The 17,787-nt window shown below is 37.3% G+C and overlaps 1 protein-coding gene across 1 annotated transcript; it reads right to left on the bottom strand.

Annotated features, from left to right (window-relative positions):
- Window positions 1–482: 482 nt before the first annotated feature.
- On the bottom strand, window positions 483–7,091 carry LOC145638883 (glycine-rich domain-containing protein 1-like). The gene is made up of 9 exons (XM_081689939.1): window positions 6,938–7,091; window positions 6,119–6,285; window positions 5,139–5,256; window positions 4,798–5,052; window positions 3,824–4,279; window positions 2,526–3,070; window positions 1,841–2,039; window positions 1,514–1,669; window positions 483–1,428 (listed from the first exon to the last, which is right to left on the bottom strand). The coding sequence occupies exons 2-9, from the start codon at window positions 6,274–6,276 to the stop codon at window positions 706–708; spliced, it is 2,610 nt and encodes an 869-aa protein (XP_081546065.1). The 5' UTR covers window positions 6,277–6,285; window positions 6,938–7,091; the 3' UTR covers window positions 483–705.
- Between the last annotated feature and the right edge of the window lie 10,696 nt (window positions 7,092–17,787).

The raw sequence follows: 17,787 nt of genomic DNA, 5'->3' as shown, positions 1-17,787 counted from the left end.
TAAAAAGCAAAAGTAGTGGAGAGGATTGGAGGAGATAAAATATGTGATGGGTCAAGGGTGAGAGAAATTAGTTAAATATTGTAAAAACTTTCCAATTAAGGAAATGAAGCAAGTATTTAAAAACGGCCGAAAAAGGAAAGTGGAGCAAGTATTTAAAAACGGATGGAGTATTTCATAAGGGTAGCTGAAAAGACTATAGATAAGTTGCAAAATTTCAAACTTCACTAAAGCTTCATACTGCATTGGAGGGTCCAATTCCTTTCCAGAATTATATTCATTGATACTTTTCCAGTTTTACTTCTCTCTTTAATATGTAATATTGTACCATTATTATTTCATTGAATAATTTTTGAAATTATTGGTATAAAGTTTGATTTTGGGGTATAAAGATAGCAAAAAGAAATTAATGTAAGCGGAATTTAATCTCAAGATTGGATACTTGGCTTTAACCAAGAAAGATAGTTGGTATCCACAAACTATAATTGTAATTGTTCATAAAACATTTTATTTAACATATAAAAGTACATTGTACATCTTAAACACAAAGCAAAGACTTCATCGTGACATACAAGGAGAATGAAGGTTTATTTATATATATCCCCATAAACAAACTTATTTATACACAACTTTGGACAAACAACAATAAAGAGAAACATAAAAACTCATTAGGCTTACAAACAACAACATTTGTGAAAATTTTACTGATTAGGCAGCTACAGGCTCATTCACTATGGAAGCCTCGACCTTTGGCAAGTCACAGGCACCAACATCATCATTATGCGATAAATTATTGCCACCACAACCACTGCCGCAACCGCCACTGCCACCGCAGCCTCCACTCTTGACCATGTGTCCACAACCACCACCATATACGCCAAAACCTTTACAACCACCACCACAGCCACTTCCGCAACCACCACCACTCTGAACCATGTTTCCGCATCCACTGCCACAACCGCTGCCGCATCCACCACTCTGGACCATGTTACCACAACCACTGCCACATCCACTTCCACATCCACTACCACATCCACTTCCACATCCACCACTCTTGACCATGTTTCCACAACCACTGCCACATCCGCTGCCACATCCGCCACTCTGGACCATATTTCCACAACCACTACCACATCCACTGCCACACCCACCACTCTGGACCATGTTTCCGCAACCACTGCCACTGCCACAGCCACTCCCACAACCTCCACTTTGAGAATTTCCTTGTATCCCTATGTCACCACTAGCCTCCTCCACTTTGACCTCAATTACATTTTCAGCATTACTAGGAGAAGTGGTTACTTGGATCACTTGGTTTAATATGTTTTCCTTAGAACCTACTTTGGCAGTGAAACCACCCTTTCTTTTTAGTATATCAGATAGAATGAAGGCTAAAGTGATGCCAGTTAGTACCATCCATTCATCCTTGACCTGTTCACGACAAGAAGGGAAGTAAGCAATATGAGACACGGAAGGAGAATATGACACAGGTAAAGTCCTCGATCATATAGGATACCTTGAAGATTCCATTTTTAAAATCAATCAGTGCTGTCGCTCTTCCATAAGGATACAATGCGGAGAATTCAACGGCAGTCATAAAATCATGTTCACTGCTTTGTTTTTTGCAGTGTTTGGGTTCAAAGTCCAGCCTCCTTCCACTAAAAAGTTTCACCTAAGCAAAAAGGTTCAATTCACAGAATATTATTTAATGAATATGGGTCCAAGCAAAGCTTAAACAATGAAAGGAATTTCCATCACCGGTTTGTAAAAGGAGCTAGGAAAGCTGATAAAAGTTTAGTCCTAATTATTTAGACAACAAATTCAAGCAAGATAGCAGAAATACCATCTTATGGCCAACAAGCTCAAAGAGATGACCATCATTTCCAGAAGCATTGTGAAGCTTAAAGGAGCCATGGGTCCCCTTAATAAACCACTCATTTCCCTGAAACTTTGCCAAGGTATGTGTTTCACCAGAGTCTGTGATGTAGTGTACCTCCTTTAGCAACTCAGGGGTACTTCTTGTCATGTCCTTGCTCGATTCCCTGAGAAACAATAACGCCATAAATGGTGAAAGAGTAAGATAATGCAGGTATCCATCACTAATTCTTAAGTGGTAGTCTGGTAGATGCGAAACCAAGAGAAACAGCTGGTGTAGAATTAGAATGACCATAAATAAATTGATTAATACACAAACTAAAGGTTTCAGGTTTAGGTCCTAAAAAAAACATATATCCACAAGAAGCAATCTGCTTTTGAGACACTACAAAGGGCTACCATGGAAGTTATGCTCTGGTATAAAAGGGAGACAGGGAGTGAGGAGGTAGTAGGGGAAAACCTCTGCAGAGGCCTAAGTAGAGGGCTTGAACATGGGATCTGATGGTCACCATGAGAAGCCAACCATTAAACACAGTCAAGTTTGGTTTAATTATTCTTTTAAATATGTAGACCTTTGACTTTCACAGGCAAGTAGGGAACAAACACAATAGCTACAAAGTTGATTTTAAATATGTTCCGAATTATATCCATACCTCATTTGAAGATTAAGAACATCATTTCCATCATCATCAGTAATACAGGTACGGCTCTTAGCATGTTTAGTCTTCCCTATCTTGGGAAGTGGGAAATAACAAGAACTTATAAAGAAAGGTTGAGACCGCAACAGATGAAAAACTTGTACTGCTGATGTCGGAAGAGTAAATGAAAGAGAAACATGCAGAAGGATAGGCTTAGAAGCTAAGATACCAGGTAGAGGAACCACAGGGATCCATTTATTTACAGTAAGTTGCGATCCAGAAGCCAAACATTCTTGCAATGAGAGGGAGCAAGAACCAAATGGTTTGAATGATTTAGATAATGGTATGTTTGAAGGCAATTGGCATTCAAGCTCAAAGAAAAACTCTCCAGTAGGCACACACTGGAAATAAGCAACCTGTTTTTCTCCAGACTCGGATAAAATGCTCAAAGTTCTCTTGGCGCTAAAAAGCTTATCAGGTTTTTTCTTACTGAAGGAGACATGGATGTTTCCTTTGTGAGCCTCAGGCAAATTCTTTATTTCTACAAATTCCAAAAGAACCTGAAAAATTAAAGTAGAAGAAATCATGACATACAGGCTATGTTACTCGGACTCTTTCATTTACCTCACGTGTCCGTGTCGACACGACACGTGTCGGACACCGACACTTGGACACTTCATTTTTAATTAAAAACACAACTTTTTTCAAGAAAATGGACGAGTTCGATGCTTGGACACCCGTGTCTAATTTGACACTTCATCCGAGTCCAAGTAACATAGCTTACTGGGGTATATAACAGCAAATATATTAAAATTTCAAATGTCAAGAAGTTTACAGGCTTTTTAGCTTCACTACAGAATTGACTGTAACACTACAATAGTACTCTTATATATTTTCAACAAAAAACATGAAAACATTTGACTTGGTTTTCTAGGTTCAATTGCATTACAAAACCTTCAAAGAATGTAAGGAGCAGACAGTCCGCATTGAATGTCAAGCCAAACAGTAACAAAAGTTTCATCAGCAACTATTACCATCTAAAATATCTAGCAAAAAACAATATAAATCCGCCTCATTATGAAACAGCTTTCTATAATACAGTGATCATCCTCATTGAAGTTGTAAAGCACACTACAACATATAGTCAAATATCACAAGGGGTATAGTTCTACAGCATATTTGCTTATCTAGAATAGAAACCCATGTGTTCAACTGATTTCAGAATGTTAGAGATGTGTAGAGATTAAAGAAAACAGAGAAAAGGGAGGAGACAGTTAGATAGAAATATCATCAAGACAAAGTGTCAGAAATACCTCTATAGCTTTTATTTCTGGAAATTGAATGAAATTATTGCATATGTCGGGTGCATGTAACTTCCTGGCCTCGTAAGTGAATGGAATAGGAATTTGTGTAACAGGAGTTGGAGTAGCTCCTCTATACATTGCCCCCGCTTTCCAATACCTTAAGCCAAACGTGTCCTCCCACTGCTTGGTAGTATCAGAAAATCCAGTGTCTAGTTTCTTCCCTTTTGTTCTGTCAGAGTCAGTGTCGTCATGCTCTAACACCTTGCCCATTAACTTAAGGAGATCGTTACAGTAAGAAATAGGATTTAATTGGTGTGTATGCCAGATAAGGTCAACATCATAAGTAGGAACACAAAAACGCTTTACGTTGTTTTTTCTGTTAGTCCTGATAAGATGCAAAAACCCCCTATATCTGGCCACCGCTTCCTGAAGAAAGAGATCATTGGACATATGTGGCCTCGCAACCTGCCAACAAAGGAACATACAGGCAACATTAGTAATAACACTCATAATTAATGAGGACAATTCAGAAGCAAGTTAACAGCAAGATTTATAAAGCATCCTTAGCTTTTTCATCCTCAGGAAAAGGATAAACATACAAAAACTGGACAAGCAGCTAAAGCATTGCGTTTCATTGAACTGGTACGAAGGTAAAACCCTTAGTAATGTTTTAGTGCGATTTATAAACATAACTCTAACTTTAAATCATAAACAGAAGGTGGAGGAGGAAATAAGAGGGAGAAAGGTTGGTTCAGCATTAATCTTTCCATATGAGTGTGAAGTAAGGCCTCAATTATCATTCAGATTGATTACAATGAAAGCCTATAAACCTCCAATTTTTACATCACTACAAACGAGATCTTTTTAAAATGAAAAAACACACAATAAACAGAGTTGAACCATAGTTCAACCTCATGTCATGTATATCCTCATTTACATCACTGTAGCATTATTGACAATCAAACGCTAGGAACTTCCATTACCTGAAAAGAGAACGGGACCTGTCTTTTAACAGCAGAAACCAGGTCATAACTAATAAATTTTTCACTCTGAACATTCCTTTGCAAGCTATCTCCTGGAAAAGATCTGTTACAGTCAAGCTCATATGACTCTTCAGGATACATTTTGTTCCATAACTCCTCAGTTTTGCTCTTTGATTTTCCTTGAACAGATGAGATGATGTTATGGTTGCCAAGGATTCTTCCAAACCGCTCCTCGCAGTCTGACTTATATCTTACCTGTTTCATGGAAACACAATACATAATTCGCCATCCTTTAAAAACAAGAAAAGGGATTTAGAGATTATTAATGTCCAGAACCCTACAGGATTGAGCCTATGGCAATGCCATATCCATTCGCAGTCAAGAGGAACAACTAACGGGTCTTCTGATACGGCATTCTCTGAATGTTTGGCCAGCAAGGGAAGCCAAAAGGCATTGTACCTGAGAGAGGCATACCAAGCAATGATGAACTGATTACTGCCTATGAAAATGTTAAATAGAAAAGAAGCCACAGATAACCATCTAAAAGAATCCAAGGAAAAGCTCACAGAACATTCATATCAGCATTTAAGATAACCTATAATCTATGTGCACTCTCCCTTCACTTATAATACACTTGAGATATCAAAGTCAAATCCGAAAAATTGCAATTACATAACTATTTACAAGAATTTTTTTCGTTTATTTCCGTGAGGTGCAACCGTCAATCTCCCCCACCCCCCACTCCACCTACCATTTAGAAAAAAAACGACAATAAAATGGGGTGAAATGCAGGAGTAATCAACATGATCTCACTTTCTTTACAACCAAACAAGCACCAACATACTAAAATAACCAGATTCACAACAGAGATTACTGACAAATCATTAAGATGTTCTATCTGAAGGATGAACTAATGATGAACAAGGACATTGTATTACTAAGATAACCATCATTGTGTCCTCATGCTTCTTAAGTAAGACAAAAGACTTAGATTTACCAATATTTTATCCTCATATCAAGAACTAAAAAGACACATCATAAAAACAATAAAAAAAATGTACATACAAGCATTTAGCATAAGAGCACAAGTTCTCAGCTATATAAATTTTGAAGTCTTAGAACCCTGACAGTAAGCAGCATATAATCATATATACCACTCCTTCCGTCTAGATTTAATCATTAAGGTCATGGTGCAATTCAAATCAATAATACGACAACCAAACCCGACTGCTTGAAAGAAAAAGGCACCAGAATCGAATCGTATCAAACAACAACCAAAAGAAAAAAAAAAAAAAAATCAGCAATAGACACCAAATTATACCTGTAGATAGCCCATTCCAAAGCAGGACTTTCATACAAATATCGATTCCGATCAACAACAGCAAGAAATTCCAGCTGCTTTTTAGCAGCCTCAAGAAGATCAACACTCACAGCAATATTCTGTGCTTTTGCCCACTCTATCTCTTGCTCTTTCTCCATGTTTTGGACCTTTCAAAATATTCACAATTCATTCAAAGAACATAACATGAAGAATTGTGCACAAAAAAAACGCAGACATTTATTTAATTTTCACAACACTGCCTAAGTCTAATTCGCAAAAGAATGGGATTGGCTACATGAACCAAAAATTTATCCTCACACCGACCCTCTTCCTAAATTAATTTCTTTATACTACAACAATTATCTGGCATCATTGATGAAAATTAAAGAAACCCTTTGATTATTGACCAAATTTTGAACCGGTCCACTCATCAACATTTCAGTATAATTAATTTTTTTCCTAATGACTAATTCTTGAATGTTCAATACATTTATTCATTCGGAAATTTAAATAGTCGCGATTGCTATTCAATATTAGCTAATTCAATTATGATCACATAATAGTATGATACAACATTATAAAAACTTGAATCACTATTAATTTATTTATGTAATTTTAATTAGGAAAGAAAACAAGAGAATATAAATAAACTGAATTTATCCTAAAGATCGAATTCGATACAACCTGAATTCAGTACCAGAAATCATCACAGAAGTAACTTTAAAAACACATATTCAAAGTCCACAATCATGAAAATAAGATCGTCAAAATATCCAAATAAAATCAAATATATATTTCAATTTAATAAAGCAAGCTTACAACTGATAAAAATTCTCTCCTCAAAAATGCGGACGATTCTTTATCTGAACTTTGCTGTATTCAGATATTTTTTATGCAGCAAATTTTTTGGATGTCAGAAAGTTGATTTTTTTTTTTTTTTTTTTCCTGAGGCGAATGTTGTTGATTTTTATAGTAGGAGTACTGAGAAACGTACAGGCTTGAGCGAGTAAATAGGAGTACAATGCGATTTGATCGTACTCCCAAATTTGTCTTTTGAGTGCATTTGGGTTTTTATCCGACCCATAACCCGGCTAAAATGGATAATGGACTACTATCTTCGTGTTAAAATAATTGACATACTACCTCCAGTTCTTGTTACTTGCAACTTTGGGAGTTATTTGCATACTCCTAGACAAAATTTTTTAAGGGAGGTTGGTATCAGGGTATTTAATTACGGAGTAAGAGAATAAATTGGAGGGAATAGTTTTGGTCCCTATTGACTTGGAACCACTTGTACTTTGTTTTTTTTTTTTTACTCTGTATTTTTTTAGTGGGAAGTTCCCACTCATTTTTTTTTTTGCTGACTTTTGAAACAAGTGGGAATTTTGCACCCAATTTCTACCTTTCCTTTTTTTCACCAAAATTTAAAACTAAAACCAAATTTCCCCTAACATTTTACTATTCATTTAATTCAAACAAAAGGTCCTCTATAAAAGAGGAACACCCTATATTTTGCCCCCATTCCAGATTTTAATTTCAAAGGGTTTATGTATAAAACCATTCCAGATTTCAATTTCAAAGGGTTTATGTATAAAAATTCCTGCATCGCACAGGCTTTTATTTAGTGATAAAATAATTTGAGTTGGTAAGATAGAAAAATGATAAAATATAATATAATGTTAAAAAAATATAAAAGTGATGTATTTAAAACAAAAAATACCCACAAAAGAAAGGAGATGCAAATTTTAAAAAAAAAATAAAAAAATAATCGAAATAAGAGTTTCTTATTGTTTGATGATTGTGCGGGTTTTGAGTAGATTCATCATCTTTATGTGCATTTTTGGTTATGGAAAAATATGTGTTAGTCCGAATAAGTCACTACTCACTAGCAACATTAATTGTGGCCATGACGTAATTGCAACCTATACATTTCATGTTTCTTCTTTAAGGAAATTACGTCATGGAATCATAATATATAATTAGCGTGTTAACCATAAAATTGATACCTGCAATATATTATTAAAGAGGTAGAAAATATGCGGAAACAATTATTTCATTAATAATTTGTGGGTTACAACTCTCGTGGATCTCTTAATTCCTCTTTTTAAAGGGGTAGGTTTTGATATTTGTTTGTAGTACGGGGCTTTATCGGCTTACTCCATACAATGAACCTTTCGTAGTAGGGAGGAGATGGAGTCTTTGTGACTTATTCCATCAGAGCCTAATTAAAACCTAGATTCGACTCTATATAGTCATAAAGTAGTTTACAATATAATAACCATATATTTTATGAGATCCTGAAGATAGACATCTTATATTTTTTTTATATTATCTGCTTTTTTACATATATCTGACACCTAATAATTAACAAAATTTCAGTGTAAACATAGCGTCCTATCTTCATGAATCCGTAAAATTTTCTTCTATACAAATCGTAAAATTGTCTTCTGATGAAATTAAATATTCCTGTTAAAGCAATTTTTTAACTTTTAGGGAAACTTAAAGAAAAATTAGGATAAAATAAACATCCCTATTATAACAAAACTAAAATATGACAAACATCCCTTTCCCAATGCGGCACGATTCATGCAGTGGAATCTTAGTTCATTATTCAGCAATAGAAAAGGACATTGTACTTTTTTATAAAAAAAAAATAATTCCTTTCAATACTCCTACTATTATTATTATTATTATTATTATTATTATTATTATTATTATTATTTGTTTTGATTGGCTTTTTAGGTTCTTGTGCTGGGATGGTGGGTATTAAACATCGGCACAACGTTGTTCGTGACACCCTTGTTGATATTTGTTTTCGGTCTGGGATTTCTGCTCAAAAGGAGGTTAACGTTGGGTTGTCTGGAGAGAACGACGGGGCTCTACGACCAGCATATGTGCTGCTTTATTCTTGGGATAGAGGCCTTGATGTATGTGTTGACTTGACGGGGTCTTCAATTCACCTTTGATGCAATCGAGGTTGTCTGATTTCGTTCCTGGTCGTGTTGTGTTGGCGGCGGATCAGCGGAAGCGGGACAAGTATGGGGCGCGTTGCAGGGCTATTGGCTATGGTTTTCTTCCTTTCTCCTTTTCTTCGTTGAGGGTTAGAGAAGGATGTTATTGCGTTGCTGAAGCGGGTACAGGTGTTCGCTAAGACTCAGGATAATGGTGCACGTGCAGCTGCTCACATTTTCAGCGGGATCGGGTTTGCTATAGCTAGAGGGGTGGGGGCCTAGATTGTATCTCGGCTTCCCACCAATTCCTTGAGTGGTGCTGCTGTGGCTATATCAGATGAGTTAGTTGATTCTATTTCCGGGGTGGTTAATCTCTTTCTAGCTGGAAAGTGTCCTATGGAACTAGGAGAGTATATTGCTAGTGCTCCTATTACACTACTTGTTAAGCCCGGTGGTGGTATTCGTCATATAACTGTGGGTACTATTTGGCGGCGTCTGGTTTCGAAGGTGGGTGTTGTTATGGTTGGCCAGTCTTTAGGAACTTACTTTGATGGTCTTCAATTTGGCGTTGGGGTTTCTTCAGGTGGTGAGGCAATTCTTCATGCTGTGAATCGGTTGATTGAGGACCGTGGTTCTGATGTTGGTATTTCTATGTTGTTGGTGTATTTTCAAAATACCTTCAATCTTGTCGGTCGTACGATCATATTGCGTGAAGTTCGTCGTCATTGTCCAGGCATTTCGCGATGGGTTGAATTATGTTATTCTAATCATGCCAGATGTTATTATGGGGACCAATCCTTATGGTCGTGTCAGGGAGTGCAGCGGGGTGATCCCCTTGGTCCTCTTCTTTTTGCTTTGGTTTTACAGCCCCTGGTATTTGGATGACGACACTATTATTGGTGACACTTTGGTGGTGGGGAAGGTTCTGGAGTTGATTATGGAGGAAGGGCCTCATTTTGGGTTACATCTCAATGTGGAAAAAATCAAAGTTTATTGGAAAACAGAGGACCCTCGAAACAGGCTTGTGGGTGTTTTTCCGCCTAATATTGCTCGACCTTCTCATGGTGTAAAGTTGCTTGGTGGCCCCGCTAGTTCCGATCCCGATTTTGGAGGTGACCTTGTGATGCAGAGGGTGACTAGGACCATTGCTCTTATGGATAGAGGTTCTAAGCTCGATGATCCCCAGTGTGAGTTGTTGTTGCTTAGGGCATGTACTGGAGTTTCTAAACTTTACTTTGCTTTGCGTACTTGTCCTCCTAATACTTTTGAGGTGGCTTGGCGCGCTTTTGACAAGGCTCTTAAATCTTCCTTGGAGCGTATCGTGACTGCTTCGGGGCCTGGGTTTGGCAATTGGCAGTGGCAGCTTGCCACCTTACCATTTGCATTTGGCGGACTAAGTGTTTATTCCGCAAGTGATGTTCGTCATTATGCTTTTCTTGCCTCTCGGTTACAGTCTGATGGTTTGCAGACAAAGCTTTTTCGACATGCTAGTGTTGTTGGCCTTGGTCGAGCCTTCGCGGATGCGTTGCTTTTGTATAATGGAATGGTTGAGTCTGACATTTTGAGTAATCCTAGTGAGGTTGCTGCCCCTAAACTCATGAAAAAATTGGCAGATATATATTTCACAAAGGTTACCGCATCTATAGAATCCACCTTTTCTTTATCTCCTCGTCAATCAGCATTGTGAAAATCGCAGCAAGGAGTTCACACTTCTGCTTGGCTTCGGGCTGTCCCTATTTCTGGGTTGGGTCAGACGATGAACGCAAAGACATATCGATGTGTGTTGTGCTACCGGTTGGGTGTTCCATTGTTCTCTGTCTTGATGACGTGCTCTGCTTGTTCTCGGGTTTTTACTGGGGATATTTTCGGCGACCACGCGGTGGCGTGTGCTGGTATTGTGGGTATTAAACATCGTCATAATGTTGTTCGGGATACCCTTGTTGATATTTGTTACATATCTGGGATTTTTGCAAGAAAGCAGGTTGACATAGGATTGCCTGGAGGGAATGATAGGGCCCTCACACCTGCCGATGTGTTACTTTATTCATGGGATCGTGGTCGTGATGTATGTGTCGATTCACAGGGTCTTTTCCTTTGACACTGACAGGGTTAGCTGATTTTGTTTTTGGACGGGTTGTGGTTGATGCAACTCAGCGGAAGCGGGTTAAGTATGAATCTCGTTGTCGGGCGAATGGATATGGTTTCATTCCCTTCTCCTTTTCTTCTCTTGGGGAATTAGAGAAGGAAGTTGTAGCGTTGCTGAAGCGGGTTTAGAGGTTCTCGACGACGCAAGACATTGGGGCTCACGCGACAACTCATATTTTTACTAGGGTAGGCTTTGCTATAACTAGAGGAGTGGGGGCCCAGATTGTATCTCGGCTTCCCACTAATTTATTGTAGGCTATATGACTATTGTTTTTGAGAAATAATAATAATAATAATAATAATAATAATAATAATAATAATAATAATAATAATAATAATAATAATAATAATAATAATAATATTGGTGCTCGTGCAGCAGCTCACATCTTCAACAGGATTGGATTCGCTATAGCTAGAGGAGTGGGGGCCCAGATTGTATCTCGGCTCCCCACTAATTTCTTGTAATTTGATTGACTTTGTAGGTTTTGTTTTTAATAATAATAATAATAATAATAATAATAATAATAATAATAATAATAATAATAATAATAATAATAATAATAATAATAATAATAATAATAATAATAATAATAATAATAATAATAATAATAATAATAATAATAATAATAATAATTAATAATTAATAATAATAATAATAAGGCTTTGCACCTGTCAAACCTGCTTGTGAGATTATCTAGCGTACTATCGCACTCCGAGTAACCTCAATGCCAAGAAAATATTTCAAGGGCCCTAGATCTTTCATTTTAAAACAATCACCCAAATAAGACTTAAAAGCCAATAATGCAGCAGAATTATTTCCCGGAATAATCAAATCATCAACATAGATTAATACATTGATCTGAACTTGCCCTTTAAAAATGTAAACAAAGAATAATCAGAGTAGGATTGATGAAACCCATACCTTTTCAGAGCTGCCGTAAGCTTTGCTTACCAACACCGGGGAGCCTGCTTTAAACCATATAGGGACTTTTTCAAACGACACACCAACTTGGGATTGTTGCTTTCAAACCCGGGGGGCAATTTCATGTACACCTCTTCGTCAAGATCACCATGTAAAAATGCATTTTGCACATCCATCTAATGTAATTCCCAATTCTTGCAAGCAGCTATAGCCAAGAAAACTCGAATAGTTGTCATCTTTGCAACTGGAGCAAAAGTCTCATTGTAGTCGATACCCTCGGTTTGATGATTGCCAAAAATCACCAATCTTGATTTCAATCTTTCAATATAACCATTGGACAAATATTTGGTCTTATAGACCCATTGACACCAAGTGCACGTTTCTCGGGGGGCAATTCCTCTAATATCCAAGTCCCATTATCTTCTAAGGCTCGGATTTCTTCTTGCATTGATTTCCTCCAACCTTCATGCCTCATTGCTTCCTTGAAGGATTTCGAATCATTACTCGAGATAATAGCTGCCAAAAAATGTCGATACTTGACTGAAAAATTGTCATAATTAATATAGTGTGCTATAGGGTACAGGGTACCTGACTTGTGCTGTGGAATTGGTGTAGGCAAATATGGACTTTCGGCAACAATAGTATGAGTAACAAAATCTTGTAAAAGAACCGAAGGAGTCTTAACATGCAAACCCCTTCCCAAGTCACCTGATTCAGCTGACTGTTGGCTGCCGTGATGCTCCATACTGTTCGGCAGTGGCAGGGATGGCTGCGGTGGCTGATGTGGCTGGCCCTGCTGCCTCGACAGTACGGGCTGCTACTAGGGGTTGTGCTGATGTGCTTCAAAAGCACCAGCCCCCACATTCTCTTGTTGAGCAGAGGAGTCCGCAGCCTAGTCGCGACTCACCCCTTTCTCCCGCGGCCAGGTCGCGGAGTGTGCTGTTTGTGGCTGCTAGGCAGTTGAGTCCACGGCCTGGTTGCGGCTCACTCCATTCTCATGCGGCTAATTCGCAAAGTCTACTGTTTCTTGCTACTGGGCATTGTTTTGGGGTGCCGTAACCCCTGCACTTGCATCTCCCACAAAATCATCGTCCACCACAACATCATCATACATAGGAACAATTCTCTCGGGCTCAATATTCACCACATTTGCATCAAGAAAAGGGTAAACATTCTCAAAGAATTTCACATCCCATGACACAAAAAATTCTCGCTTTTCAAGATCATACAAAGACCATCCTTTCTTGCCAAATGGATACCCCAAGAACACACACTTTCTACTACGACTCTCAAACTTATCCCTCTTCGTTTTCTGATTGTGGGTAAAACACAAGCAACCAAAAGTGCGGATGACATTATAAGATGGAGGATAGCCAAATAAAATCTCAAAGGGTGTTTTATTTTGTAACAAAAGGGTTGGAGTTCGATCAATTAAATGTGCAGCGGCAAGTACACACTCTCCCCAAAAATAAATCGGTAAGTGAGCTTGAAAGTGTAAGGCCCGGGCTACCTTTTAAAATGTGTTTGTGTTTGCACTCAACTCTACCGTTTTGTTGTGGTGTCCCAACACAAGAAGTGTAAAATAAAATACCGGTAGCGGAAAAATACTCACGTAAACAATTAAATTTCTTACCATTATCACTTTGCAGAATTTTTATATTTTGAGAAAATTGACGATCAACCATGGCAATAAAACTCATAAAAGTACGAAAAGCTTCTGTTTTATCATCCTACAAATAAACCCATACGACACGAGAATAATTGTAGGGAATAGATTTCAAGCCTTTAAAATCCCACTAGCTTGAACCCCACTGTGATCATACACTAAAGTACGGTGGCGTCCAAAAGGGAAGAAGATAGAGCAAAAGAGTCGCCAACAAGTTTTTTTAGGAACTTGTAAACCGTTCACGAGGTGAAGGTTACACCCCTTAACGATCCAAGAGATCGTCAACTCCATAAGGTCATGAACCAAATAAGGGTTCGGGGATGAAGGTACAAATCCAACCTAAAAGAGATTGAACCTGCCCTAATAATAGGCCTCTACTTTATTCTGATCGTATTCATGTGCGCTTTCTGACTAACATGCAATCAATAGGATTAACCCTAAACCAGTTTAATCTATGTTGGTTGAATTTAATGCACAAATAAACTATTATTGGCGATCACTTGAATTATAATCGAATTAAACCTAAATAAGATTATTAATTATCTTATTAAGCGTGATTACAAGTACCAATTCCCTTTAAACATGCATAAAAAGGCGTGATCAAGCAATAACAATAAATATCAAGCAACATAATAATAAAAATAATAACGATTATAATAAATTATAATAATGATAATATCATCATAAATAAAATAATCATCATCAAAATAATAATAATAATAATAATATTCATAATCATCATAAATTATAACAATTATAATCATAATCATGTTCATGTTAATATTAAAGCATAATAATAGCAAGATCCTAGGCATGATACTAACAAGATTAATAACAAACCCTAGCATGTCACTAAGCATTAAAAATCAAATCTTTAGCTCTAACATGATACTAACAATCATAAATATTAGGAAGAATATAGGAAGCATCGCAACAATCATATTTAATATTAAAGTTACCCTAGACATGATACTAGGAATATCATAATAACAATGTAAACATGATTTCTACATCATAACATCAATTAAAACCAATTAAAGCACTTACTTTGATGCTTCGTACCTCTTTCTAATAACAAAATACACACGTTAGTAACTTCAAGGAAAATAATAAACAAAACAATTAAATTAAATAATTGAAATAGAGATTTGGGACCAAACCCTCAGAAATTAAACCTTTCACGTCTAGAGAGAGAGAGAATAATCAAGAAAATCTTGATGAGAGTTGGTGAATTGAAATAAGAATTGATGAAATCTGGTTATCGAAAACGGAGTTTTAATACGTTATTTATAGAGAAAATCAGCCAAAAAGCTAAAATTAACAAAACAGAGTCTGGCGCACGCAAAAAGAGGTTGGCGCCAGACATTGGCCAATGGCTAGCGCGCCAATGCCTGGAGTCAGGCGCCAAGCCTGTTTTTAACGCGTTTTTGTTTTAATCATATCTTTTGATCCGGAAGTCCAAATAAGGCATATAATATGTCGTTGGAAAGCTCTTAAAGTCTACTTTCCAACCCAATTAGAATCAGATTAAAATATTTTTTAGATAAAAATATATGGCCAAAATAGTGGAAGGGTGTCAGTTTTGGATAAAGTTTCATGTCTCATTCATATCTTTTTCATTATAACTCGGATTTAATATTATAATATATAATTGGAAATATAATTTCAAGATCTATCCAACCATATAAAATTTGGATAAATATTATGAGGCACGAAAATAAAATCTGAATATATTCCACTTCGTACAAAACAAGGATTCTTAAAAGGAGTAGTTTTATTCAATTTCAAACTCTTTAAAACATAATTATCAATCCTAACTCCATTAGGATTTAAAAGAACCTTCTAGAGTATTCTAAAAGGCTATAATCAATCCTAATAGCTTTAGGAATGATAATTAATAATAGGCCCTCCTCTAGATCATTGGGCCGCATATAAAAACCAAATCGGGCCCAGTTTAGTATTTTGGACATAACTTCCTCGATATTCATCGGAATTGGGCTTATAATATATCGTTGGAAAGGTCTTTTCAAACCCCATCCAACTACACTATTATTGGACCCATATCACGGATCAACCAAACTGGATTGGCTGTTTTCTTAAAATAAGTTTTCAAAAACAGAGAGAAGAGAAAAGAATTAAAACTATCCGCAACACTAAACTTTCCACACTTTCGCTTCATTCGATTATGATTCGACGTAAAAGGTACTCATCACTGGGTTTGGTTTTGGGGAAACACAAATGGGTGTCTACAATAATCATCAACTATAGTTAAAAAAATAACGAGCTCCACAAGACGAAAGATGTCTATAAGAACCCCACAAATCACAATGTACTTTCTCAAACATACGACTTGCTTTATCATCACTAATAGGAAACTTGTCCCTAGGATGCTTAGCCTTAAAACAGACCTCACAATTTTTGTTTAAACTACCCTTAAAACCAACTAAGAGAGGAAGTAACTTTACTACATTTTCTGAAGGATGCCCCATCCTTTTGTGCCATAGCTCCCATGAAGAGGTTGTGTCATTTACAGAAATATGTTGAACCGAGTCCATTTCTCCAAAATAATAAAGTCTATCTTGCCTAACACCCGTCCTAATCAGCATCCCCGTTTGGTCCGCTATAACACACAAAGAAGAATTAAATTTTAGATTGCAATTTAAATCTCCAATTAATTGTGAAACCAAAAGAAATTACAACTCAATTGCGGAACATATAACACATTTTAAAGAGTAATTGAGGTCAACAATCGAATCAACCCTTCCTTCTTTGCAAACACTTCTCCACCGTTGGAAGACCAACGAGAATTTGCATGATCTCAGCTACATCAAATAACCAAGTCTTATCTCCAGTGACATAATGTGTTGTGCCGGTATCAATAATCCACGTTTTGGTATTAAACTTACCATTCAACCGGTTGTCAGGAACCTTTGCATTACTAAAGAATCCCGCAATTGCTTTCCAGTAGTCAGGGGTGAAAATTTGATTAGAAGATGTTGACTCCGAGGCACCACAAGCATTGCTCTAAGCCCCTATGCTGTTGCTATTTGCGGCATTGGCTTTCACAAAGCCACGTCCCCTGCCATACGCATTCCCCTTTCCACGACCAGCACCATCAGTCTTGGGACGATCAAACCAACCCTTTGGATAGCCATGAAGTTCATAGCAGCCACTACTATTATGGCCACGCTTCTTGCAATGTGAGCACACCGGTTTACTCCAACAATTTGAGGCATCATGACCAGGTCTCTGACACTTGGAGCAAACTAAACCTTCGCTGCTGCTGCTTTAATTTTACGCCCACGACCTGTCCCCAAATTTGCTTTGAGTGAAAATCCTACTGCCTCCGTTGCCTTCTCCTCGGGAATGATTTTTGCTAGCCGCACACGCTCATCTTGAATAGCCAATTGATATGCTCTATCAATTGAAGGCAGAGGATCTTGGGAAAAAATATTAGCACGAAATTGAGCATAGTGTTTAGAGTACAATCCCATTAAAAACCCAAGAAGTTTTCTCGTCTTTGGGCGTGTAATTCACCTACATTGCACTTTAAACAACACGCACAGGTAATTATAGGTTCATGGCGATATATCTCTTCCCACAAGGCATTCAATTGGCCATAATATGTTGAAACAGACATCGATTTTGTTTGCCACACCGCGCAATCGAGGACTTTAATTGATGAATTCGTGGACCATTAACCAAAGCAAATCGCTGTTGGAGATGATCCCATAGCTTCTTGGCTTCACGATATTTGGTTCAGGGTAGACTTGACCTCCAGATCTATTGCGTTAGTTATCCATGATACTAACATTGCATTGATGGTGTTCCAATCCGACTATGTGCAAGGAGAAATCGGTCCAGTTATAGTTCCATCCAAGAATTTATATATGCGCCTTGCTTCCAATGTCATACGAATATCGGCCGCCCAATCATCATAGTTATCACCATTTAGACGAGTCGGGGTTATAAAATCTTCTGGTCG

This window comes from Chenopodium album, chromosome 1 (assembly GCF_948465745.1).
Source record: "Chenopodium album chromosome 1, dcCheAlbu1.1, whole genome shotgun sequence".
NCBI classification, from domain to species: domain Eukaryota; kingdom Viridiplantae; phylum Streptophyta; class Magnoliopsida; order Caryophyllales; family Amaranthaceae; genus Chenopodium; species Chenopodium album.
This window is presented reverse-complemented; position numbering and strand designations above follow the sequence as displayed.